The sequence below is a fragment of the Besnoitia besnoiti genome, chromosome VI, assembly GCF_002563875.1.
Source record: "Besnoitia besnoiti strain Bb-Ger1 chromosome VI, whole genome shotgun sequence".
NCBI lineage: Eukaryota > Apicomplexa > Conoidasida > Eucoccidiorida > Sarcocystidae > Besnoitia > Besnoitia besnoiti.
In genome coordinates this window covers 1,479,191-1,503,500 of record NC_042361.1, presented here as the reverse complement: position 1 = coordinate 1,503,500, position 24,310 = coordinate 1,479,191, and the positions used below count along the sequence as shown (strand labels likewise).

Below are 24,310 nucleotides of genomic sequence, written 5' to 3'. Positions count from 1 at the left end.
ACTGGCAAAACTTGTTGTCCACATCTTTTAATATAGACCTGAGGACCCCCTAGCTATGTATCTGTCGGGTCACGATGTGTCAGAAACTCGCACTCCATCGCTTTTTCGTTCCATTTCGGTTCCGCTGCAGAAAATGCCCACGGCATGTACATTCCCAAAGTTCCTGTTGAGCGCACGTATCGAGAAAAATGATATATCGAGGGAGAGCCAGACTGCTGCTTACCAGAGTGCACCGAGAGGAACACATGCGGTTTGAACGATTTGAGAGCCTTGGCGAATGCCTGAGTCTCCGGCTCTGGTAGCGGGTGCCATTTTATCCTTGTGTGTGGTTCCCTTGCGTTTGCCGACCGGGTCTTGTCGCTGACCTGAAAATGCTTTTTTCCCCGGATTCGTATCTGGGGTTGCCGTCGTGGGGGCCCAGTGATCTAAAAATAAGTGGCATCCTCGAGTACTGAGGGCGAGGAGTGCATCGCCAGCTTGCCTCCCCAGTTACGGTTAAGATCGACGTGGTTCTCGTTTACACGCAACTGCATAATTCAGTATCGTGCTGTCGCTACTATGGGTCTCGCGCGCCCGAGTCGCCTTACACAATAATCACCCGCCTCCACCTTCGCCCTCGACAATGGGTTGCCATTTACGACGACTTGGAAGCTCGTCCGTTCCAGAACTTTCCGTGCTTTATAAGCCAGCCTTTTCTCCTTTCCACACAAAACTGAATTCACACTGCACAATGCGGCGGGGGGGCCCATGAACTGGATTTTTTTTACCCTGGAGGAAGTGCAATGCGCTCTCAGCGCTAATAAGTTCCCGTGCGTGTTCACCCGCCAACATAAAGAACCTATTTGGGCCATTGGTAGCTCGTGACAGCGTGACAATTTCGACTGTATTGCCATCGCCTATTGACTCGTGGTGTACGCGAAACCCTTCACATGAATCCGCTAGCTTCATCAGTTCGTCCTTCAACTGCGGTGTCGTGTGGTAAAAGGGTGGCAAATCCGCGGACACCTCAGACGAATACCATGAAATGCCCACCAAGGCAGCAATCGCGGCGACACCTTTCATCTTCGTGCATCTCAGAACATGATATACACAAAAGTCAATTCTATGCAGAAGAAGTTGCACAAGGTCCTCACAGAGGGCATAACTGTCTGTACAGCGAAGTATAATGGCATGCATCACGCCGACGCGCTCTGGAATAGCATGCAAAGTTTAGGGAAAAACGACTAGCTTCAGGTCCTTATGACGCGGACAATGGTTCCCGGTTTTCTGTGGAACATCCATCGAACTAGGTTCCAAAACGTTGATTCGGATCTGAAATGTTTCTCTCCGCGGTGTCTTGCTGTCTGAAGGCAAGATGTGTGGCCGCCACAACGGAACCGAGGACCTCCAGCAACCTTCCAACGCCATGGAGACAAGACATACCAGCGAATCGTCTCCAGTTGTCCGTACACTACTGATAGACAATCATGACTCATATACGTTCAATGTGTACCAGTACCTCTCGGTCATAAACGGTGTGGCTCCAACTGTTATACGGAATGATGAATTTAGCAGTTGGGCAAGTGCAAAGGCGAGCGTGGGGCCCGTACACAACATTGTCATCTCCCCAGGTCCGGGAACTGTAGAGAACGACCATGATTTCGGGGTTTGCCGTGAGGTCCTCAAGGAGGCCGCTGTTCCAGTCCTCGGGATCTGCCTGGGTCACCAGGGGCTTGGTCATACTTACGGTGGTAAGGTAAGAACGATTCGACCCTGCAGCTATACGACCCGAACAGGCAGCGGCAGTGTTGCTTTTCTTTGTTCTCATCGCTGGCACGGCGTGGTGCGGTCGAACGCTGATTTCCGCACGCAACCGTGGCTGCCGTGTCTTCAGATTCAGCGAATACCTCAAGCGGTTCATGGGCGCAGAAGCCCCATTGCTTTCATCGCGGGATACGAGCTTTTCAACGGCGTTGACAGCGGTACGCACGTTGTGCGCTATCACTCACTCGCGGTCGACAGGGAAAGGTAAGTTGACCCCAAAGCCAGTCCTCGGTGCGTGAGACTAATTCGTGTCGCTGGCTGCAATCAACTCTCTGCTGATCTGTTGCTGCGTGGCTACAGCCTACCCCCTTGCCTCGAGCCAACCTGCTGGACAACTGATGGTGATAATGTGCTGATGGGATTGCGGCACCGAGAACTACCGCTTCACGGTGTCCAGTTTCACCCTGAGTCAATAGGCACAAGTGCTGGCTTCAGGATCCTGGAGAATTTCAGGGATATGACCCTGTCGTGGTGGCGCGCTAAGGGTTCACGCTGGTCGTCCAGGGAACCAGAGATCTCTGTTCTCCAAGCTGCCCCGATTCCGCCAAGGCACAGCAACTACCGCGCGTTGGTGCCAAGTGTGGATAGTTATTGGTCTATCAATGTTGCGGCTGTTGATATTTGGCAACAGGGATATCCACAAGGAGACCACACCGTAGAACCGGCAGTCGACTATTTTCGGTTGTTCAGTGACGTGTTTGGCTTGGATCCGTTTTGTTTCTGGCTCGATTCCAGTTCGGCGGATATCGCATGCGCTGGGGAACAGGCGCGTAGATCTTATTCTGGACGCGCCTGTTTCTCGTTCATGGGCAGCGCATCTGGTCCTCTGGGGGAGGTAGTTCGGTATTCCCTCGATGAAGGAGTGGTCATATCACATTTGCACCCCACTGGTGTATGTCACCATTCTGTAAAGGGAGACATCTTCTCCTTTCTTCGAGCTCGTCTCTCCACTTTCGGCATAGCAAAGAACTCTTACGCACCTCGTACAACCGTGCGCAGGTGGAAAGCAAGTACTACGGCGGGCACAGAATGTGCCCCCGATTCGCACGAGCCACAGGTGATTCTTCACGAAATCAACGGACCGTCGGAACCGTGGACCCCCGGTTCCATTCCTTTTCCCTTCCCGTGCGGCTACGCCGGCTTTTTTGGATACGAACTTCGACATGAGACCGGAAGATACATGGGGCCTGACATGCAGGAATCGTCCGTTCGGACATCTGTGGCGCGTCAGTGCAGCGGGGTGCCTGACGCCGGCTGGGTCTTCTCAGACAGATTGGTCGCTATCAATCATGAGACTAATCAGCTGTTTCTCTCGTGGCTGGCCCCAACGGTGAGGCGGGAGAAGTCATTCCCAAGCGCCGGAGCAGCTGATTCTGGCGGAGTGTGCCCGTGTGACCCGTGGATCTTCGGTGGCGATATGGAAAGGGCCGCGGCAATATGCCAGGCCCAGCAGAAATGGGCAGAAAGAGTTCTGCAAGCTATCGCGTCAGCTGTGTACTTCACAGGTGCAAGAACTACTCCGAGTACTCGGCCCATTCAGCACCCGGGCGTAACCTCCACCTCGACGGCAAATCTTGCTTTTTCCCCCCTAGGCCAGGGTTCCCCCTGCTCCGGAGAGGACGCACCATTGCCATGTGTGCCTATGACGGAAAAGGAGTCCGAGCTGCTGCGTTCCATGGTGTCTGGGACCTTCACTTCGTCCGCTCATCCTCCCGCAGAGCATGCCGTATCTACGGGTGAAATGACGACGGCGCCTGGAAACAAGCAAAGCTCAGTGACCCTCGCATTTCGAGATAAGCCAGACACATACAAGAAGAAGATTAGGAAGATCCAGGAGTACATAGCTGCGGGAGAGACGTATGAGGTCTGCCTCACTACGGAACTCTTAGGTACCATGAAGTTGACGAAGCTGCCTCCATTGCAGTTCTACGGTCAGCTCCGTCGGCGGAATCCTGCACCGTTTGCTGCATTTCTCCGGTAAGGGAGACATTGTATGAGCACTTGAATTCCCGGTTGTTGGTAAGAGGAAACATTGTATGGCTAGAAATGGCTCACATAACGCTGTGGCTGCTGATCGCCCCTTCACCAACTGAACCCATCTGTGTGTGCTTCGCGCTACAGATTCGATGAACATCCTTCTCTGCAAGCATCGGGCTCTCGTGGCCTTGAGAGCACGTCTTCTAAACAGCCGGTGAGCCAAAGGCTCCGTGCTCCGTTCTCCGTCTGCTGCTCTAGCCCGGAGCAATTTCTCATGAAGGATGCAGCTGGCTGGCTGGAGACGAAACCGATAAAGGGCACGAGACCACGCGGAAAGACTCCTGCGCAAGACCGCGAGCTTGCAAACGATCTTGCTACGAACGAAAAAGATCTTGTCGAAAACCTTATGATAGTCGACCTTCTCCGAAACGACTTAGGTGAGCGTGGATACTTCAGGGGTGCACCGGCAGCTTCCGGAAGCTTTGTGAGCTGGCATGTGCTTACTTTCTGCGAAAGTATGTTGGGTCTGTGGAATTAACAGGAAGAGTTTGCGTTCCCGGAACAGTATCGGTCCCGCAGCTGATGGTGGTGGAGAGCTACGCGACAGTTCATCAGCTGGTATCAACCATCCAAGGCAAGCTCAGGTGGGAACATGATTTTTTTAAAGCGTGAGAACAGGAGTCTCATGCTGCCCTGTATCAATGTGACATGTGTTCTATACGAGACTAGGGCGTCAAACTGGCGCACAAGAAGGACATGTATGCAAGTATGTATGTACGTGGACTTCCCCGCGCTTCAAGTGCGCTGCGGCGGTGGCGCTATGTGGTTGCGCTTTGTTGCAGGGAACCGGAAATGGACTTCTTCGACGCTGTGATTGCCGCTTTCCCAGGCGGTTCAATGACAGGCGCTCCTAAAGAGCGGGCAATGGAGATCATAGAACAGTGAGGACAGCCGCAGGAGTAGTTTCACTTTTTCCGTTGACGGGGCAGGGAGGCGCAGGCTTCAGCCCTTAGTGATGGGTTTCTTCGTGGAGCATCATCAGTGTGCCTGCGATGTTGGCGTTGTCACCCCGCCAGGCTGGAAGCCCGCCCAAGAGGAATTTACAGCGGCGCGATCGGATTTTTATCGATTACTGGTGAAGCAAGCCTAAACATCGTCATTCGGACAGTCGTCTTCAGCGAACCTGACGTAAGGGAGAAGCTTGCTCGCTGCCGGGTTGATAAGGCTGGCATGTTGACACTTTTCGTTGTGAATGCTTGATTACCTTTTCAGAGCGGACAGAGATGCGAAACAGTTGCCGCCAACATCAGCGACCGCGTGCACATTAGGATTTTTTTGTGTAAGCAGTCATACACTTCACGTACAGCACTTGTTCTGCGTTCTACATGAGGTACCACAATATCCCGCTCAGAACATGCGTGCCACCAACACTACGCGAATTTTGTTACTTCCTTGTATTCCTCACTACAGCGCATCAGTGTCGGCGCGGGCGGAGCTATTGTCGCTCTGAGTGTTCCCAGCGAAGAGTGGGCAGAGATGGAACTGAAGGCCAACTCCGTTCTGGGAACGCTTGCTGCATGTGTGCAAGCATCGTCGCCTCCCAGCCTCGCCTGAAGCTACACAGGGATCCGCTGGCTTGCTTTGATGCGGACCTCCTGGCTTCTAGGCATGTAAGAGAAGACATTGGCTGACGCTGTGACTGAATCAGACGCTTAATATAAGTAGTTGTTTGTGTATCTGTTGTCCGGTTGCCTCCACGAGCATGTAGGTAAATTTGTTATCGCCGCGTCTGGGAGGTGACTCTCGGTTCTATGCATTCAATATATACTAACTTCCAGGCCCCGCAAAAGCAGTGACTGATTGTAACCAATGTGTCCTTGCGTGCGAGGGTTAGTCATACTCGAGGGCGCCGTCCAAATTCTGGATCCGTTCGCTCTATCGAATAGGAGAAAGGAGGGATGCGCATAAGGTGGCTTCAGCGTTTGTCACTTGATGAAGTCTGCCTTGCACAAATGATGGACGGGTATGCGAACCAGGCCAGGCCGCGGGGCGGCTGGAGTTCGCGTCAACCAAACCTTTTCATGAAAAACCGTAAGGGATCCATGCTGGTTCCTTACTTTGAGCTTGTCAACCCACTGCCGATCGAAAACCCGCCCGTTCAAAAGTTGGGAATGAAAACAACTACACATATGGCGAGGAGGGGGCAAACGCAATAGCGGCCGCCCCAAGAGTGCGGCGCGTAAGCACTCAATGAACACCTCCTTTCAACATGTTTTGTTCTGTTCTGTCCTGTGAGGAAGAAGCACGCTTATTCGGCACTGCCTGCATTTGCATCGGACTAATGACAGACAAAGCTCCCGTCACCCCGTTATCTCATTTCTGCAGCCTCTAGTCCACAGTTTAGACGGCGAATTCACGGATGGGCAGTCACGCTTTGCTTGTGGCAGTGGGGGCACGTGGCAAGACGCATACGGCATTTCCTGCACACCGCTACAAACGTCTCCTGCTGGCACAGCCCCAGGCAGTTTTGGGTCTTCTCGACTACGAAGTCGTATTTGATTTGACGAGGAGGCAGTGTAAGAAGACCAAAGCATAGTTTCCGCTCGTCGCCCTTGTGTCCAAAACAGAGTTGCTTTTCCGGGTTGGGGATCATGACAGTCGGTGCAGCGGGGCTGCACCAGTCCATCCCTCGGGCGGGCTGCGGTCTTGGCTGTGGCGGTTGTTGCACCCAAATGAGCTCTTGTGTGGGCGCTGCAACAACTTGGCGCTGCAGAGGAGCAACCACGTATAGCGGCTGTGGCTGTTGCGCAATGAATGCAGGCGCTGGGGCTGCAGGCAAGACATACGGTGCTCTCTTAACGACCGCTGCTGGCTGCAGACTACGGCAGTAGTCGATGAACTGGCTCTGCTTCAACCCAGCGCATGTGCTGTGAAGGAATTCTGACACTGTGTCGACGACTCCCTGAGCCACTGGTGGGAAAAACGCGTATGGCTGCTCTGGGCGGTCGTCGCGGAACACTCTTTTCGTCACCCACGAGTCCTGAGGCGTTGCAGACAGGTAAGGAGTGAAGGGGGGATCTCCGACGCGGCTGAACGTCTTGACCGTTTCCATGGGCTTCGGAACAGCCTTGAATTTCATCGGTGGCTGCGTCGTCTGGGGCGGAGCCGCCAAAACGGTCTTGCTTACAAAAGGAGCACAAGATACTGTGCGACTTTCAGTTGTAAGCAGACGCGGCGAGCAAGCCGTCGCAGCGTCAGCAATGTCCTCCATCACGAACTCCGCTGGGACCTTGTACGCCTCGGTCGCCATTTTCTCCATCACGAGAACAATTTTTACAAGTGAGCGCCAGTTAAAGCCGGCGGGAGATCTGCGCGGATCGGGCACGGGACTAGAGACGGTTACGGCGCTGTTTGCTCTCTGCCGTGCGGTGAAAAAATCCCCAGACGTGGCCGCTAGTGTGCTGACCTCGAATCCTGCGGGCTCAGGTCGATGTTCTTCTCAAAAATAGCTCAGGATTGCTTTTCCCACGCGCCAAAAGGGCCGAGGACCAACCCAGCACGGTGCGGGGTAACGCTAGGTCTGAAGAGCCCGAAAACCTCGTAGGTATCACTGATACCCCCGTGTCAATGAAACCTGAAAGCAGATGTCGTCCGAAGAAAACACACAGCTCAGCATGCAGACATCCCAGCACAAGAAATTGACTTCGAGCCCGCGATAGCATGACTCCTGGACGGGAAAAAATGACACCCCCTGCGCTCTACACCGCGTTTTAACGATGGGCGCGCGCCGGAAGCATCGGAGCGCCTCGAATTCTGTGGGACAGCAAACTCCCGTCCCGACTTTTTCTGCGTCACTGTGAAGCTCATCGAGGCGGGCCAGCGCGAATGCCGAGTTGCAACTCACTTCGCTCACCGACCGCGAATCGACCGAACGCTCGCTAGTGGGGGGGCGTCACGAATTGCTGGGGGGGCGCCAGATGCTTCTGTGGAAAATATGGTAATACAGTTATTACTCGTTCTCACAGCTGCGGGTAAATCCGTAGCCGCAATTATCAAAACTGTGGCAAGGAATGCTTTAGCCGTGCTCGGAGGTGAAGCGATTGCAAATCTGTAGAGACCGACGGGTACTGCAAACTGCGCAGCGCGTGCATTGCCCTTGGGGTCTCTGCGCGGTTTTTCATCGCGGTATCGATCCGGTTCGTGGATCGTGCACGGGGGGCCACGGTGTGCCGTGACAGAGACCGCTCGAATGTGAGGATCGCGTATTCCTTATGAAAGATCCCAGGGAGAACCGGAGCTGCGCTTTCGTATGTCTGCTGCCCATCGCTTCTCGTGGATACTGCAGGACGACACGAAGGCCTGGCGGGAGAGTTGTGCTGTGCGAAGCGCAGGTGGGGCGAGCCAATAACCAGGGATACGGTGGAGTTACGCCGGTGGAGTTCATTCAGCACGGTTGCTCTGCAGCCAAGATTCGCATAGGTTGTGGAGAGCAGAGACATGGTGATGATGTACTCCGTCCCCAATTGCCGCATCCTACCCTCATGGAAGCACAGACACTTCGTAGCCGACCTGAACCCGTGAAGCTTTCATTCTCGCAGAACCGATCATTCATGCGCTCGCGCCACGGATTCTGTCTGGAGAAGCCCCTTCTTCTCTGACGTCACTAACCTGTAGCTTCGATTCTCTATCATACCTGTTTGTGTCGACCAGGTGCTCCGAACTCGGCGGAGCAGCTAGAGAGCTTTTGTGACAGCGCAGCACTTCCTCTGGGAGCCGGAGTACGGGCAAACCAGCGACAAGCTCAGAGAAGTCATCAAATGACGCGCCTTTCGGAGCCCCTCCTGCTTTTTCATACCAGTGTCTCGTGAGCCCGTTCCGTGGGCATTGGAGCACCTCCCCTACAGTGCCTGCGGCGGGCATGTAATTATCGAAGGAAGAGGCATTCAGGCTTGCACTTTAGGCCGAGACACTTCATATTGAGGGGGGTCAAGAGTGTCCGGGCTTCAGCACTCTGCACAGCCTGACACGATCGCTTTAGACGCGTCTACGTGCAAGCAGGCCATAGACCTTCCTGCTTCGGTGCCTCCGAACTGAGATTGTCGTAAGCCAAGGGTAACTTCAAAATATGTCTTATTGTTGATAATGCTAGCCTGCAAGGTTTCTTTTTTTCTGCGCGACTTCGCACTTCCGCATCATGGGGGTCAGCGTCAACCCACACTCGCGAATGCCTGCCTTTCAGTTTTGGTGACCCGCAGTACGGCTGAGTGCCAAAGCAGATCGCCCTGTGCAAACAACGCATCCCGATGGAGTTCTGGACCTAGCTTGCTGGTCGCCTGGGAACCATTTTATTGCATATAGAACGCCCGGGTCCCGTTCGGACAGATGCTTCTGGTGTAGGGCAACGCGGCACACACCTGGAATGAACATTGGGTAGTGCAGTCTGCACAGAGATGACACAGCCGAGGCGAACATCGACCTGGCAGCTTGTTCACTTGGAGAAGAGGAAGAGGATCCCCGACACAACCACAGGTTGAGGCGCCTCGAATACGGCTGCGACTTGAAAAAACTCTGCTGCCCCCCCGACAGCGGGATACAGAGCGGGACTTCGTCTTTTCTCTGAAGAAAACTAGCCGAGGATATTCGTGCAACGTGTATACAAATGTTGGTCCACGTGAGGAGTGTCCCACCGTGTCCGTTGTCTTCTGAACTTTTCCGGCACGTCAGTGCTGGTCACGGTGGATAGGAACGCCTCATGTAAATTTCTCAGGCTGAAAGATTTGGCCGACGCTCCTCTCTGAGTGTGTCACAGAGGGTAACGTTATACAGCGGATTTTCATGCATGTATCTTCTGAACCGTGGCCGCCTAATATGGCCGGTGACGTTTGCCCGCACCTGTGCCCGGAAAGGCTATCGACTCGAAGACACGGGTCCACACTACACTGCGAAAATGGCAGGGTGTAGTGTGGTGGCAAGCAGCATCGCGAACAGTGCACACTTTCTTCGTTTGACCGGCCATTGTGACGGTGTCTGGTACTTTTCTTTCCGTAAGGAGTTTTTCACCTTGCGCCCTATGGACGCGTGAATTCGTCGGGGTTTCTGGGAGTATTGCAGTCCACCCTTACCATAGGGAATTTCGGTGATGTAGCTTGGAAAGAACATATTCACGCGTGCAAAGCTAGCCAATGGTCTTTTACCCACACCATGAACATACGGATTCATCAATGTGCTACTCTAGACCAGGCCAGTCCAACAATGCACGGCAAGAAACCACACTCGTGCAGTACCGCCGTATCCAGCCAGGATCACGGTCGCACCTACCCAGCTGAAAATCTCACTCCCGTTCCGCATGAGTGGGACCTATGCTACATTCTGGGACAATTTTTTGTACGGCAGCCATCAAAATGCAGATTATATGTGTTCCTTTAGCGTTACTGTTGCTTATTACATGCGACGCAGTTTCAGCGATTGCTGTCCAGTGGCCGAGTCTGCAACGCGGGATCGTCCTCGCAATGGCGTTGATCGAGCACAAACCAGGCATTCAACGGTGCCTTGTGCTAGTCCACCTCCCGAATGGTAGCATCTACCATACAGGGTTGACTTCGACGCAAACTGCGAGAGCTTTTTTTACTTTGTTGTGTCGTGGCGTCGCGGGATCGCTAAAAAATTGCGGTTTTTGCGGACCCCATGTAGCGCGACAGCTTGCGCATGCTCGTTGCCGTCTGCTGGTAGTAAAATATGCGCGGAGAACGCGGGTTGCAGGTGAGTGCTTGGGGATACACCTGACCAAATGCACCATCAGGTGCGCATCGTACTCAGAAGCGTAATTTCTCTCCTCTACTCATGCCATTTTTGAAGGCAGGAAAACCCCTCGCAGCGCGTGTGCACACATCGAACTAGCAGTTCGTCAGTACACCTGCTGCCCACGCTGGATCCCCAGGAGCGCATTCACGCCTCCATGAATAAGACTAAAACCTGTTCAGCGGCGACAAACACGAATTATTCCGAATGTACTTTTCCGATCGTTACCGGATTCTTTAGTTCTCTGGCACATGCGGACGGCTTCCAAAGCTGGGAATGGAATTGCGGTGCGACACCTGTTGTCGCTGGTCCCGGAGTTCCTTGCTCAGCGCGCGAAGGCGACCGCCTCCATGCCGCCGCCCTGCTTGTGGTTTTCTACGGCATTCCTTTCTCCCAGGGGGCCCTTGTGGGGTTCGCTGTACAGGAGGAATGAAGCCCTCAAGACAGTACTTGTAGTTGGTGTCCTGGCTCTCGCGTCCTCTGCCCTCGATTGGCTCCCATCGAGGCTTCACTCCGCAGCTTATATCGTTACTGCAGATGCTGCGTCGCATCGCCAACCTAGCGGAGCGCGAGCGCCTGTTCCTTTCGACGAGAAAGACAATTATGACGCATCAGGGAGTTTTAGCCATACGGCTAGGGACGAGATGCCCCGTGTATCCCCGCAACCGAGGCGTGACCAAAAGGCTGCAACTCCGGAAGGGCGCCGCCAGAGGCGAGGCCCGATAACGGGCAGACGCAGTGGCGAGTTTTTTACGGGAGTCGCATCTTCGAGGGTCAGTGACTCATGGATCGATTCCAGACACAAGCGACGCAATGCTAGACCCACCCTCGATGAGGAAACATCTGCATCAGAGAGTGGGATAAAATCAGAGCTTGTGGCGGATGCGGCTTCGTATCCACTTTCACCGCGCTTCCCCGCAGCATCTCTGCGGTCTGCACCAGGGGACCGATTGGGGAGGAAACCGCAAGCAGGAGCCACAAGAGAGATTTCGACGGAGGCTCTTTCTGCAGAGGATGACACACCATCAGGGGATGAGGGAGCTGCTATAACACCCAGCCAGGGGTGGCGACTCCATCAGCGGTATTTGCGCTTCCACCGAACTGCGTTAAATACAGAGGCACGATGGAAGATTGCTCTTCTCATTTGCGCCATTGCCCTGCAGGTCGTAGACGCGTATATCTATCGTTACCGAGACTATTATGACGAAATGATCATGCGACAGGCGGGAGGCAGGCAGGGACTTGGGACTTTTTTGCATCGATTGTTCCATCACCCGGTTGTGTTCTACTTTTTTCTCGGTAGAAACATCATGTTCGTGTATGACCTGCTCCGCTGGCTAATTGGGTACAGGAGCGGCGAGTATGCGCCGCCGGTGCCGCTGAACACGCGTCAGCCTCGTCGCCACGCTGCGGATGGCCATAAGGAGATGGAGCGCGGGTCCCATTTAGAGGGAACGGGGAATCCGTTGCAGAGGGGAGATGCGCCGCCAGACGGAAGTTCTTGCTGTGAGTCCGAGTCCTCAGGCGGTCAGCGAGAAACTCCGACACGCACGGTGGACGCGGAAGAAGATGCAGTGTCATCATCCAGGAGGACGGGGAAGTCTAAGGTAGATGGACTCAGGGAGGTCGCGAGTCAAGCGAAAGGCGAGGAGAACGCGACGGCAGGAATCAACAAGCTAGACGTTCCGCAGCAGCTTTAACGCCGTTCTTCAGCTACCCTGTTTTCGTATCCGGCGTGATGGGCGCCGCGATATCAAAGTAGCTTCTGCGACCAGCGGGGCAGACTCGCGTGTCCAGATGAGAGAGAGAGAAGGCGAACAAAGGCGAGATCACGTTCGCGGGGTGTGGATGTTCCTGTGCTACGGCCACCGCCTACGCGCTGGAGGAAAAAGTGTCTAGGAAGGCTGGAATGAGAACATGGCATTTGAACTAGTGCCACAAAACGGTGCAGCGGCGACATATTCATTTCAGACGGTGCGCGGAAGTCTTCTGCAGTCAAGAGTTCTGCGGTGTGGCAGGCGCCCACACGGTGGTGGGAGTAGGAGTCGTTTCTCCCGTCAGCGCTCCTGTGAACACATCGATCCTCTTGTGTTGCACAGGCTGGAGGATGACCACTGTTGTACGCGTTGAAACATTCGCCATCGGTCTGTAAGGTGCGCTCCTATGACCGTAGACGTGTACATCAAGCCTTTTTGGGGACACAGCTGCCCGACGTCAAAGGGACCAGCAGCCACGCCACTCGTGTAGAAAAGTGTGGCTGGCTAGCTTGTGGGCGTTGTCTCACCCTCACGGTTCTTTGATGGTTTCCTCGGTTGGTCGCTGGCTCGAATAGTCTCCGCGTTCCGGGGTCGCTCCTCCCCGTACAGCAGACGTGTCATTGCACGGGTGTCTCTCCCCGCGGCCAGGCGGTCACGTCCCTCACGAACTCGCTGTGGCTCGTACAGCTGTCGGGGTTGGCCGTTTGATTACGCTTTGCCAACGTGTCTCCACGCGTCCGCGCGTCCCCGCCGTGGGAGCGGGGCTGAGTTCAGGCAATGCACATGGTTAATATCGTGCGGTCCGAAGATGTGAGACATGCAACAACTCTTCGTGCCTGCACCGGATGGCCGCTGTCTCCTTTGAAACAATGTGGCGGTTGGTGGGCACTTCCGCGGGAAGAACTCCAAGTGTGTCTGGCACGTTTTGTAGCGGACGCACAACACGGCGACAATCTCGGTAAATATAGCTTACGACCCCCGACTGTCACCGCGAGTGCAACTTTGCCAAGGCAGGCGGCTCACATGTTAGCAACCCCTGCGCTCCCACTTGCTGGTTGACCGGAGAGCGGATTTCTACACCGTACGGTTCCCCTGCAGAAATGTTAAAACGCACCACGAATCGTAGGGAAAGACGCAGGGAACGCGGTGGGAGTCTGTGTGGTATTATTTCCTTTGTTGGATATGTAGCCGACGACGCAGCTCGATCTAACGCCACCCATAGCCCGGCAGGCGTGAAAGTGGCAGCGAGTCAGTGGCAGTGGCTAGGAGTAAGACGAAGACGGATGCTACCATATCAACTAGAAGTCTCTGAAAAAAAAGGGGACCCAACACGGAGTCTCATTTTTGAGATGGTTTGAGGTAGTCCGTCCTAAAATCCTGTCCGTCTGAGTGAAAATTAATGCGAGGCCCTTCATCTCTGGACACATGACGCGACAGGGAGAGACGACACCAGAGAGCGGACACCGAACGAGAAGAGAGAAACAATGGGCATTCGCAGTTGCGGGCTGCGCAGCCGCGACAAATGGCTCACTCCGGGGATGGCACACGGGCGCGGACGCCGGAAGCCCTTCGAAGACTGCAGATCTTGGAGCTAGAGCAGAACCCATCCACGGAGCGTGATGGACTGGTGGGTAGCGCCGCATACAAGAGGGCACCACAGAGGTGCACGCACAGGCAGACAGATGATACATCCCACAACACGGAGAATCGGCAGTTTTCGGAGCGCGTCCGCTAACATGCACAAGTCTACAGCCCAGCTCTGTGCTTCCCCACTCACTGGCTGGTAGCCTTGACTGGAGTTCCAGTCCGTTCAACTCGGCAAGACTACCAGACTGCAAGGCGCGGAAAAACTGCGCGCGGAACCTGGGTGAGTGCAAGAAACGAGCGTCACTGCCACGCGTTTGACGGAGGCAAACTTGGCGCATCCACTCGCTTGTTCAGATTTTTCCCTAGCCAGAGGAACTCAACACGGCTGCCTCTCAGAAGGAACACGGCACGACACTGTAGGGGCCTTGCCGTCCATTCTCTTTTTCGCCTTTCTCTCGTCCACATCGTTTTTATCTTGCTCATTCCTTTCCTTTGGGTTTACACCTTTTCGGCTCAATCGGATCCACAGCGGGAGATCTTTGCCTCCGTCGGTCACTGCCTCTGCGAACCAAGAGCCGTTCCGCCTTGAAGACCCGCGGAAGTTGGAAATCCGGCGGAGAACTTGTTTCTGTGGAACTGCGCCTTGGCGTCATCTGCCAGCTGCTGGCACAGATTGCAGAAGCCTCGTACGGACGCCTCTGCGAGGGCGTTGCGAAGGAAACCTCGCCGCTGCTCGGGCGTTAGCAGGTGCGGATGAAGACTCTGGCGCCAGCAGCAGTCACAAACGACAGAGGAACGGCACACAGCGATCCAGCGCCGAAAAGGCACCTTCTTGAAGAAGAAACGCGCAAACCCAAAACAGCCAAATTCTATATGCACATGAGTGCACAAGGCCCTTCGTACAACACCGATTTCGTCCGTTCGAATCTCTTTAGTCCGCTCGCGAAGAAGGAACTCCCAGGCATACATGCCACCAGTTGCCTTAAGCGTTTTTAGTCTACGCCCTGATCCACTGAAACAAATACCGCGGGCGCGCCAACGCGCCTCTCCAGCTGGTGATGGTCGCCGTATTTAGTCTTGTTCCGGCCGGTTTTTCAGCATAATGAGGAAACGGAATGGCGGACGAGTCATGAGGAAAGCCGATAGTGGCTGTTCTGGCCTGTTCGCCACATGGTTCAGAGCGCTCATCACCCCTTTCAAAGCCTTGCCGACACGCACTACGCTTACCATGACAGCGGACTCCAGAGCCACGCGACTCTGCTCTGCGAGGACGGGATGGTGAAGCAGCAAAAGCAGCGCCTGCGCGGCGTTTCCGATCCAAGACTGAACTGCGGCGTGCACACTCGTGAGCGCATGCACGATCACGCGAATCGTCACAGTCGCGTAGCTCTGCTTCTCGGGTTGTGGCGGGTCGTCCGACGAGGAGAAGGCAACCGGGGGAGGCCTCAGGAGAAGCGCTAGAACAGCTTGCTGAGTCTTCTCTGCCGCCTCCAGCAGCCACGGGATGGAGCCCCCTGAGCGAACCCAGCAGCAGTCGGGCAAACACGAGGATGGAGAAAGACTACAGGAAACGGGCTCGCAGTCGGCTCAGACGGCGACAAAGCGGAGAGGAATAAACCGGCGAGAAACGGCCGGCCACAAAAGACGACCGCGGGAAAGACAAAAGATACAAAAAACATACGCGTGCGTACCAGTGCACTGAAGCACCCCGCTAAAAGGACAGGCACCAGGCATATCAAGTACAGGGCTTTCTTGAGCACAAGGACCGCCTGCTTCTCACCTCTGTCGAAAGCGTGAAGCTGCGAAGGAGGGTCTGTCCACCCTGCCAGCCGGGAGAAAAACACCATGAAGGTATGCAGAACCTGCGGGGCAACAGACAACGCAGAGTGGCAGCGAGCAGAATGCCATGACAAACAGGGATCGCCTCCGTGCACGTCTGGGCGAACTGCACTCAGTGATTGAGCACGCTCCGTCGACAAACGTCGAACATTTGAGAACAAATTGTCGGATACAGAAAGACGCGTGCGTATATACATACATGTATATATGTATGTATGCACGTATGAATGTGTGTATGCATGTACGTATGTCTGTATATATGTATATATATACATATATATATGTATATATGTGTATGTGCGATTTTGCTTGCAGTCGGATCTCGCGGATCTCATATTACCTTGGGGTGGTGGCACGTGGGAGCGAACTGAAGGACAGCGAGGGCCAGCGTACAGAACCAGTTGGACGACTCTTGCTGACTCTGGCTTCTACTCGCGGAAGCCTGATTCAGCGAGGTTGGTTGAATAAACCTCATTGCTTGAAGGGGATGAAGCAGCGCAATGTTGACACTGTCCACGGTCATGCCCACAAGGTCGGGTTGCCTGTACACGTAGTGCTCCCCTTCAACCTGAACGACAAAAAGACTTAAGAGCCAGCCGCTGTAAAGGGGGGGAGGGGAGGAGCGGCGCACACCGAATGTCAAATCGCATCCTCAGGGTCTCGAGTCGGGACAGCGACTCTGTCAAGGTCGCTTCTCCGAACTCTACTTATTACTTCGAGACACCCGCGTCCCATGTCGCCTTTTCTGTTTTGTGCACACAGCACGGAGACCTAGTTCACTGTCCGCATCACAACCGGTCACCCTTCTGTGCACAAACACGTCCACGAGTGAACACACATATAAATACAGGTATAAATATATGTATGTGGGTCTCGACCAGAATAACAGGATCGCCGGCGCAGGAGCGCCTTTCTCAGCAGCTCAGATGCGCCAGCGACGCCATTGCCGTCTCGTTTCGGTCGTACGTTGATTCGCTCGAGCGTGGCGAGTACACATCGCCGCAAGCAGTCGCAGACGGCGTCTAAGACAGGCTCTTCAGGCGCGCTTCCGAAGAGTCCCTCGAGAGTCCGAAGCGCGCCGAGATGGTAGGCGGTCGGGTGCAGGGCGAACGTCTCTGCGAGGACGTCGAGGAAGCGAAACAGAACCCTGCAAATGGAAAAACCGAGTTGGCGCATGCACGTGGAGACCCGCGGCCTGCAATGCAGACCGAAAGACGAGAACGTGGAGGCATCTGCTGTGACGTGCTCTCTGGCCTCGCTTGCCTCCACACTTCCCCGCGTATGCCTCCTAGGGCCAGGTCCCTCCATGCTAGTTGCTGGTCTCAGTCGCCTGTGCGCTTCTTTGATGAGACTTGAAGGATTCACTCACAAATATCGGGGGACATGCGCCCGACACGTGGATATGACTGCGACGATCGCGTAGGTCGACTGCTCATAGAGGTGCTCATGTCGCCGCGGGTTCTTCATCGCCGCCTCCACGGTCTCCCATAGCTCTTCCGTGACATCCAGCACAGGGTGCCGATAGGGACTGTCCTCTACAGACAGAGGCAAGGTTTGAGGTTCAGGCCACAGAAACATCCACACACATACGCCCGCCTTCGCATGCCACGAGGCTCACACACGAAGCGAACTGGCCTTCAGCTCCATGCACGCAACGTCGAAACGGGCTTCCTGCATGCGTTGGAGCGCTCTGGCCGCCAGATGAGAAAAACACTTTGCATGTCAGTATCTGCACTCCGCGCGGTTCCAGCGCATCAACTGAGCTTGCGTTGAACATACACAGCAAGAACAAATCCCCTGAAAAGGACGATCACGTCTACGGAGACTTCGAATCGTGCACATAGCGAGGAGGCCTCCGCAACCCCCCGCGGAGCTGCTTTCATCTGATCCCCACTCAGCAAAGTGCAAGCGAAGAGGCGAGAAGGCGCGGAGTTCGTTTCTAAGGCTACAGACCAGCGCGTAGTTTTCCTCTGTGCTCTCCTACTCGGAAGGGGCTCGCATAAATCTCCAGTCGTCGACGGCGGCAGGGGGAGGGCGTAGGACGGTCTGAGTCCCTGGATCGCGGAAAAGAAGAGCTTCACAGCGTTGCGGTAGGCAGTCGACGAGCTGTCGGGGCGGGCGAGGACTTCCCGCAGATTTTGGCCAAGCGACTGAAGGCCAGGAACAACAGAAACGAGTAGAGACATCGCCACGGATGAAAAAAAGTGGAGGACGAAGCGAGCTGGGCGCGAACCCGTCAAGCAGCAAATCAAGGGGAAAATTGGATGAGACGCAAACAAAACGCAACGCTAAGAAGCGAACAAAAAGATGCACCACAGGGGAAGGTGCGGTGAGGAGAGCCGCGAGATATTCCGCAGAACCTGAATGCAAACAGGACGCTGGAGCGGCGTCGATTCTGCTGTGCGGCAAGTTGATCGTTCCCTCTGGGTCGGGGAGAGGGAGTTTTATTACTTTTCTACGAAAAATGCTACCGCAAGACTTGCGAAGGCACGCTGAGCCTCGAAGCAGCAGGCTGTCTGAGTTCGAATTCGCCGCGCAGTCTCCTGCAGACAACCCCGCGTGGGCTGCGCAAACGCCTCCCTCGAACTCGCTACAGAGAAGAATCGGCACCTCTAAATAAAACCTGTCCCACTTCCCCCCTCGCAGCGAAACAAGCAACCTACACTCAACAGCTGCCTGTGCAGAGCGCGCATTTTGTCCGCGGGCATCGGCGCCAGCACCGCGCCTGCGGCCAACACCAGTGCGGCTCGACTGTCGATGCTGAGGTTTTCTCTGTACACACGAGACATGAAAGGAACGCGAAAACACAAGATGAACAGACAGGCGAGATCGTCCGCTTCGCTGGCCTGCCGCCCGCGTCCCTCGATCCGCCTGTGCGTTGGCGGACATGGAGGGTCACGGGAAGGCATCCGAACTCTGAATTCACTCATCTTCTTGCGCTCGACCTTTCCACGACTCAATCCTGCACAGAGGCGGCACAGCCGCCGCGGCAGCCGCACCTGCTGAGACAGACACGCCCCCTCTATCGAGTTTAGGGTTTGGGTGGAAGTCCCGTCTGACGAGCTGCAGAAAGCACGCGTGCGTGAGTGAGCCGGTGCTTACTCGAGGATGAGGGAGACAATGGAGTTGAGAATTATGTTAATGTCCTCCTCGGCGACTTCTTCCGCAAGAATGGGAGCTGCAGAAGCTGCGAGAGCCTTCATTGCCTCAACGAGGACCTCTTCTGCGAGCTCGCGGAGTTTGCACACGGCTGCGCCGGAGTCCAGCATCGCTTTCTGGCGCTGGAGGCAACACGGAGGACAGAAAATATCTAACGCTAACGACTCGGGGGGGAACAAAACAGGCAGTAAAGCGTCAAATCGAATCGATGCCGCTGCTGCAGAATCAAAGACACCTCCGTATGTCAGCACCTGCATTTGCGGTTGTTCGTCTGTCATCTTTTTTTGCTTCGCGATTTGAGTAGAGTTCCGTGAGTTTGCGATTCGACTCCCACGTATTTCGCGGGTTCCCGTTTGCCTCTTGCGTACCCGCGTTTACCTGAGCAGCCTTGATGACGAAGGGCAAGCTACTGGATGCGAGGAAGTGGAGCAGCTGGGCGAACAGGAACTTTTGCGTTCCGATGTAGCCCGCAGTCCACAGAATGAATCTGCCGGCTGCCGCGTAGAGAAACAGCGCAGTGGCCTCTCTTTCGTCTTCTTGCCTTCGCGCGTTGGCTCTGCTGCTGCCCGCCCCGCGCTCAGGGTTGCCCAGATCGAGAGCCGTCGCGTAGGGGAGACGAGGTAGGACTTCGAGGCAGAAAGGAATAACTCGGTCCTCGCCTGCGGGCGCCCTGGGAGCCACGGTCGTCACGACGAAGAGACAGGCTTCGAGTCGCTGCCACGGAAGGGGAGACGACGAAGAAGCTGAGCTTGCGCCCGGAGTCTGAAAGGAAGCAAACACGCAGGAGAACGACGCATACCGACACACCGACCACAGATCCATTCCATCCATCCACACAAGCCTGACAACCACACAAAACAAAGTCGTGCCCATGCGATGACGGGCGATGCGTCGTCGAAGCAATATGCCACCTGGAGGGGCAGGAAACCACGGCGACCGCAAGGCGAAACACCACATCCACAGTCACTGAGCAAGATTTTGGCAATTCCACCCTCCTTTGCCGCCAAATGCAGGGTGTGCGCTGGAAAAGACGGGGTCGCGCACCGTGTATACTCAAGCACCAGCAAGACGCAGAACACGTGAAGAGCGCGGGGGAAGCTCCCCAAAAGAGAGTAGACAGTGGTTAACCCCCAGCAAAACGCCGGGCGGGCACGACGCGCGCGAGCCACAGGTCTCCAGATTCAGAAGACGGGGGGACACGACGGGGGCGTTCGCTCGAGATTCGCCCGCGGTCTCCACAGCCCATGTTTGATAGACAGGCGAAAGGACACTGCACTGAAGCAGACACTCGTGGCGACCGAAAGAGGTGGCGCATGAAAACAGAGTTCTTCATTGCTCAGGAAGACACAGCCGATGCCACACGCAGCGACATGAGCAACTCTGAGCGACTCTGAGCGACTGCGCTCCTGACCCGCCGATATCGATTCTTACATTCGCTGCCGCGCCGCCACACCCCTGGGCCTCCGCGGCTGAATGTCCTGCGAGCAGTCCGAGCGCGACGACCTTCTCCAGCTCGTCGCGGGTTTTCTCAAGGAGCCGCGCGTGCCCGACGACCAGCGTAGCCTCTGTGAGATTCCCCGCGGCTTCGTCGCGAAAGCGACACCACCGCTCCAAGTCGACTCGCTCGTCTACGACGCAGTCGGCGGGCGGCGCGCTGACCTGCGCCACGAGCACGTCGAGGAAGCGGAGGTAGATCGGGAACAGGCGCCGACGCCGCGCTTCAGTCTCCGCAGCCACGGAGGCGTACATGCGGTGCGCGGCGGCCAAGGCCGGAGGCGGCGGGTTCTCGGATGCGCCGTCCTTGCAGCCGGGCGACGCCACCGCCCCGGGCGCCACCGCTGCGCGGAACCGACCCGCGACGCTGGAGCCGGCAGCGGGCGCGGCGGCGCCGGGGGACGGGCGCTCGGCAAGACCCTCGACGGCGGCGGCCTCCCGCGTCCGCCGGTCAGCTGGCTCTGCGAGGAAGGCGCGCTCGTGCGCCCGCACATTCTGAAACAGCTCCTGCTGCTGGGCCGCGAGCGTCATGAAGTGAAAAAGGAAGTTGTAATGGAAGTCTAGGCCGAGTTCCTTCACGTCGAGCGACGGATGCGTCAACAGCGTGTCTGCCGCAAACGCGCAGATGTGTGCGAGACTGGCGGGCGCCGAATGCGGAGTGGCTGCAGACGGAGCGGCGGGAGTCGAAGACGGAGAGAGAGGCCACGGGTCGCCGTGGAGGAACGCAGGCAAAACTTCCTTCGCCAACTCGAGCAACCCGACGGAAAAAGCTTGCAGCCGGTCTGCGTCCACGACGGCAGCACCCTGCAGCACCCGCGGCGCAGCAGCACACCCACGTCTGATACTGCTAAAAGTCAGGCACCTCTCTTTCGCTCTCAGGGCGACAGACACACTTTGAAGGCTTCTTGCCGGTGTGTAAAGCGACCCCTCACCCACAAAAAAAAGCAGGGGCGAAGGGCACAGATCTCATCGCGCCCACTCTCAGCACCCGCAATGACACGTAAAGAATGCAGACGGAGTAGCCCACTGCTGGATGGAACCCCCAAATCTCCGGCAGACCTCCACCCTAACGCGCTGTAAGAAAGGGAGGACGCGGAAAGACAGCTGAGAGGCCTCCACATCTTTCACCAGTCAATCCCGACCAACTGGCATCCGTTCTTCTCTAGGTTGGGCCTCTACGGAAGCGCCTCGCCTCTCCTCTCACCTGTGTCATTTCTCTCTGTAGGGCCTCGCAGGCCACTCCATATCCATGGACGGCGATCTCCATGACTGCGCGGATGGTGCTTCGCTCCTCCTCTCTCTGCTTCGCCCCTTTACCCGCGGAGAGCCCGCCAGCTGCGCGCCCTGCGCCCAGGCCGCCGGTCTCCTCGTCTTCGGCGGCCTCGGCGTTTGCGACTGCGCTGGCGAGCGCTGCGAGCGCCGCGACCGCGTCGGCCGCCGCCTGGAGCCCGTCGATTGTCTCCGGAGGCGCCCGCGGCTGGGCGGCGGCGCCGTTCTGTGACGTAGCTCCTTCTGGAAGAATCCCAAGCGCCGTGGAGGACTGCAGCGTGGACAAAACCACGCGGAGCGCCGACTCGGAAGGCAGCGACGCGGCGCCCGCAAGCAGAGACGAAGGGAGAAACGCGGGAAGCAGCGAATGAAACAGAAGATGAGTGCAACTCGACGCAATCTGCGAGACACCCGCAGGCTCCGAAGCTTGACAGGCGGACGCGGAAAGCAGGGACATGTGCGCAGAAATCCACGCACGCACTGCCGTAACTGCGGCTGCAGACAGCGGAAAAGAAACAAGGCGAATCAACGTACAGACATACATAGCACGAACGCACGCGTAACGACGTGAGAAAGGAGACGAGTCCGCGCGCGATACTATATACACACAACTGCAAGAGATTTAACTGAGAAACGCAGTGCGTCGATGATGTGGAAGAGCGCTCGCAGCACATGCCCTCAGGAAGTTTAGGGTAGCTCCCTTCTTGACCCTTACCTGACTTCAGAGTGAGAATCTGATCCCCGCTGGAAAGCTGAGAAGCCGAGCCAAGCGCCGGGTCGCGGCGCTCGAGGAAATCAAAGACTGATGCAGCGGCTGCCAGCGCGCTTCCAGAATGGCGCTGGAGGAGAGTACCCAAAACAGCCAGGCGCTGGGATTGCGACAAAGAGAGCCTGCAGAAGAGAAGAGGACAGCGTACCACCAACAGGAAGCATCCGTTTGATTCTAGGAGCCAGGATGACCGCCCGCGTGCATCTGGTTTTCTGTTCCACTTTTGTCTTGAGGGCAGCTGCCGTGGTGTTTCTTCCGTCCGAGCCTTTCCAGCCGCCAACGCTCTCAGGATATCTGTTTCCAGCGGCCTTCCCTGCTCTGTCCCGGCTGTGTCTGCCTGCAGAGTTGCCTGTCTCAACTGCTCTCTCTGCTTCATCATCTGCTGTCCGGTCTTCGCCGTTGCGGCCGCTCAACCCCTCCGCGCACCTTTGGCTCGAGACCTCCTGCGGCAAGGAGATAAGGAGCTCGAGGAGAGGGCCTGCAGCTTGCTCGCCCAGTTTCTGCCCGAGCGTGACGAGTATTTCTTCGAGTGCAATTTCTTCTTGGAGCTCGTCGGTGTCTTCTCCGGCTGCGTCGCCCTCGCCTCTGTCATCGCTTCCCCCTCCGCATGCGCCAAACACCAGCGCGGCCGAAAGCGCAACTGCGAGCTGGCGAACCACTGCCTTCGGAGCGTGTCTGCAGGCGAAGAGAAGCTGCAGGAGGCCCTCTCGCAGTTCCTTGAAGATGGACGAAACGATTTGCGTGTGTCGCTTCCTGCCTCCCCCAGCCTCGGCAGCGCCGCCAGCGGGCTGCTTGCCCGCCAGCAGCAGAGACAGCTGCTGAGGAAAGCCCGCGCGAGCCTGTGCCGCGAGCGTCTGCGAAGCGAAGTAGAGGAGACACTCATCGCCCGCGCTGAGAGAAGCAGCCTGAGGGGACGAGAGCGAAAACTGGTTCAAAAAGGAGATGCATACGGGCCAAGCCGAGGCGTGCTGCTGAAACTCCACAAGAAATTCATTCGCCTGGACAGGCGTCGCGCCAGAAATGGGAGACGGAGAGTAAAATGCTGCAACCATCTCGCGAACACGCTCCTCTGTGTAGACCGGCGGACAGGGCGAGGCCGCCGAAGCGGCGGGCACAAAGCTGGACGGCTGCATGGTGAAGGAGAGACACCGCGGACGAGAGTGAAGAGGAGTAGACGGAGATGCTGTGGCTAGCAGGTCAGAGAGCGAGCAGAGAATAGAAACAAGGTGGAAAAAAGGGCTCGCGTGACGGGCTGCCCAGAAGCAGAGGGTACACGACGAGAAGAAGCGGCTGTGGCTCCTAGACTTGGAAACACCACCCCGCCAGCTCGGAAGGAATGCGGTGAGGAATCTAGAAGACGACAGGCGATTCGCCGTAGAGGAGGCCTCAAGGCCTAACCCGAAGGCGAACCGAATCAAGGGACGGCCGCACAGGACGTGAGCTGGAAGCAACGCGAGCTGGAAGCAACGCGAGCTGGAAGCGACGCGAGCTGGAAGCGACGCGAGCTGGAGGCGGCGTGAACTGGAAGCGACGTGCGCGGGAGGACAAGCGACGAAGTGAGGCGGTGCGACGCGTAGACGGGAGTGAGGGCAACGATGAAACGATGTGTGAGGGAGGATTCATTCGAATACGACCTGGGCGTGCCACTGGCGTTCTGAAGTCACCAGCATGCGGACTCTCTCATCATGCTCCTGTTCTTCACGCCAGTGTCTCGCTTCCCCAGGCTGTGCGCGGCCATGGCCCTGTAGGCGCACGCAAGAGCGAGCTACTCGCCTCCTACAAGAGCGACGCGGGCGGAAGAACCTGCAAACGAGGGAGAGAGTCCATCAGGGCCGAACCGGCTCGAGAAAGCGCGAGT

At 56.4% G+C, this 24,310-nt stretch overlaps 4 protein-coding genes across 4 annotated transcripts; 2 read left to right on the top strand and 2 right to left on the bottom strand.

Annotated features, from left to right (window-relative positions):
• Positions 1-1,354: 1,354 nt before the first annotated feature.
• BESB_066260 (p-aminobenzoic acid synthase) lies at positions 1,355-5,394 on the top strand (the record flags this gene model as incomplete). The annotated part of the gene is made up of 8 exons (XM_029365019.1): positions 1,355-1,735; positions 1,874-2,007; positions 2,104-3,780; positions 3,925-4,217; positions 4,322-4,424; positions 4,623-4,721; positions 4,857-4,968; positions 5,251-5,394. 8 exons carry the CDS (start codon positions 1,355-1,357, stop codon positions 5,392-5,394), a joined length of 2,943 nt encoding a protein of 980 aa, XP_029218602.1.
• A 799-nt stretch (positions 5,395-6,193) lies between these two features.
• Positions 6,194-7,099, bottom strand: BESB_066250 (uncharacterized protein; the record flags this gene model as incomplete). Its single annotated transcript, XM_029365018.1, has 1 exon — positions 6,194-7,099. One exon carries the CDS (start codon positions 7,097-7,099, stop codon positions 6,194-6,196), a length of 906 nt encoding a protein of 301 aa, XP_029218601.1.
• A 3,730-nt stretch (positions 7,100-10,829) lies between these two features.
• Positions 10,830-12,278, top strand: BESB_066240 (uncharacterized protein; the record flags this gene model as incomplete). The annotated part of the gene is made up of 1 exon (XM_029365017.1): positions 10,830-12,278. The coding sequence occupies one exon, from the start codon at positions 10,830-10,832 to the stop codon at positions 12,276-12,278; it is 1,449 nt and encodes a 482-aa protein (XP_029218600.1).
• Positions 12,279-14,474: 2,196 nt separating this feature from the next.
• BESB_066230 (uncharacterized protein) lies at positions 14,475-23,585 on the bottom strand (the record flags this gene model as incomplete). The annotated part of the gene is made up of 15 exons (XM_029365016.1): positions 14,475-14,684; positions 15,150-15,436; positions 15,703-15,784; positions 16,102-16,329; positions 16,728-16,908; positions 17,131-17,296; positions 17,746-17,911; positions 18,425-18,533; positions 18,864-19,042; positions 19,299-19,682; positions 20,352-20,720; positions 20,778-21,218; positions 21,619-22,178; positions 22,399-22,574; positions 22,879-23,585. The coding sequence occupies 15 exons, from the start codon at positions 23,583-23,585 to the stop codon at positions 14,475-14,477; spliced, it is 4,245 nt and encodes a 1,414-aa protein (XP_029218599.1).
• Between the last annotated feature and the right edge of the window lie 725 nt (positions 23,586-24,310).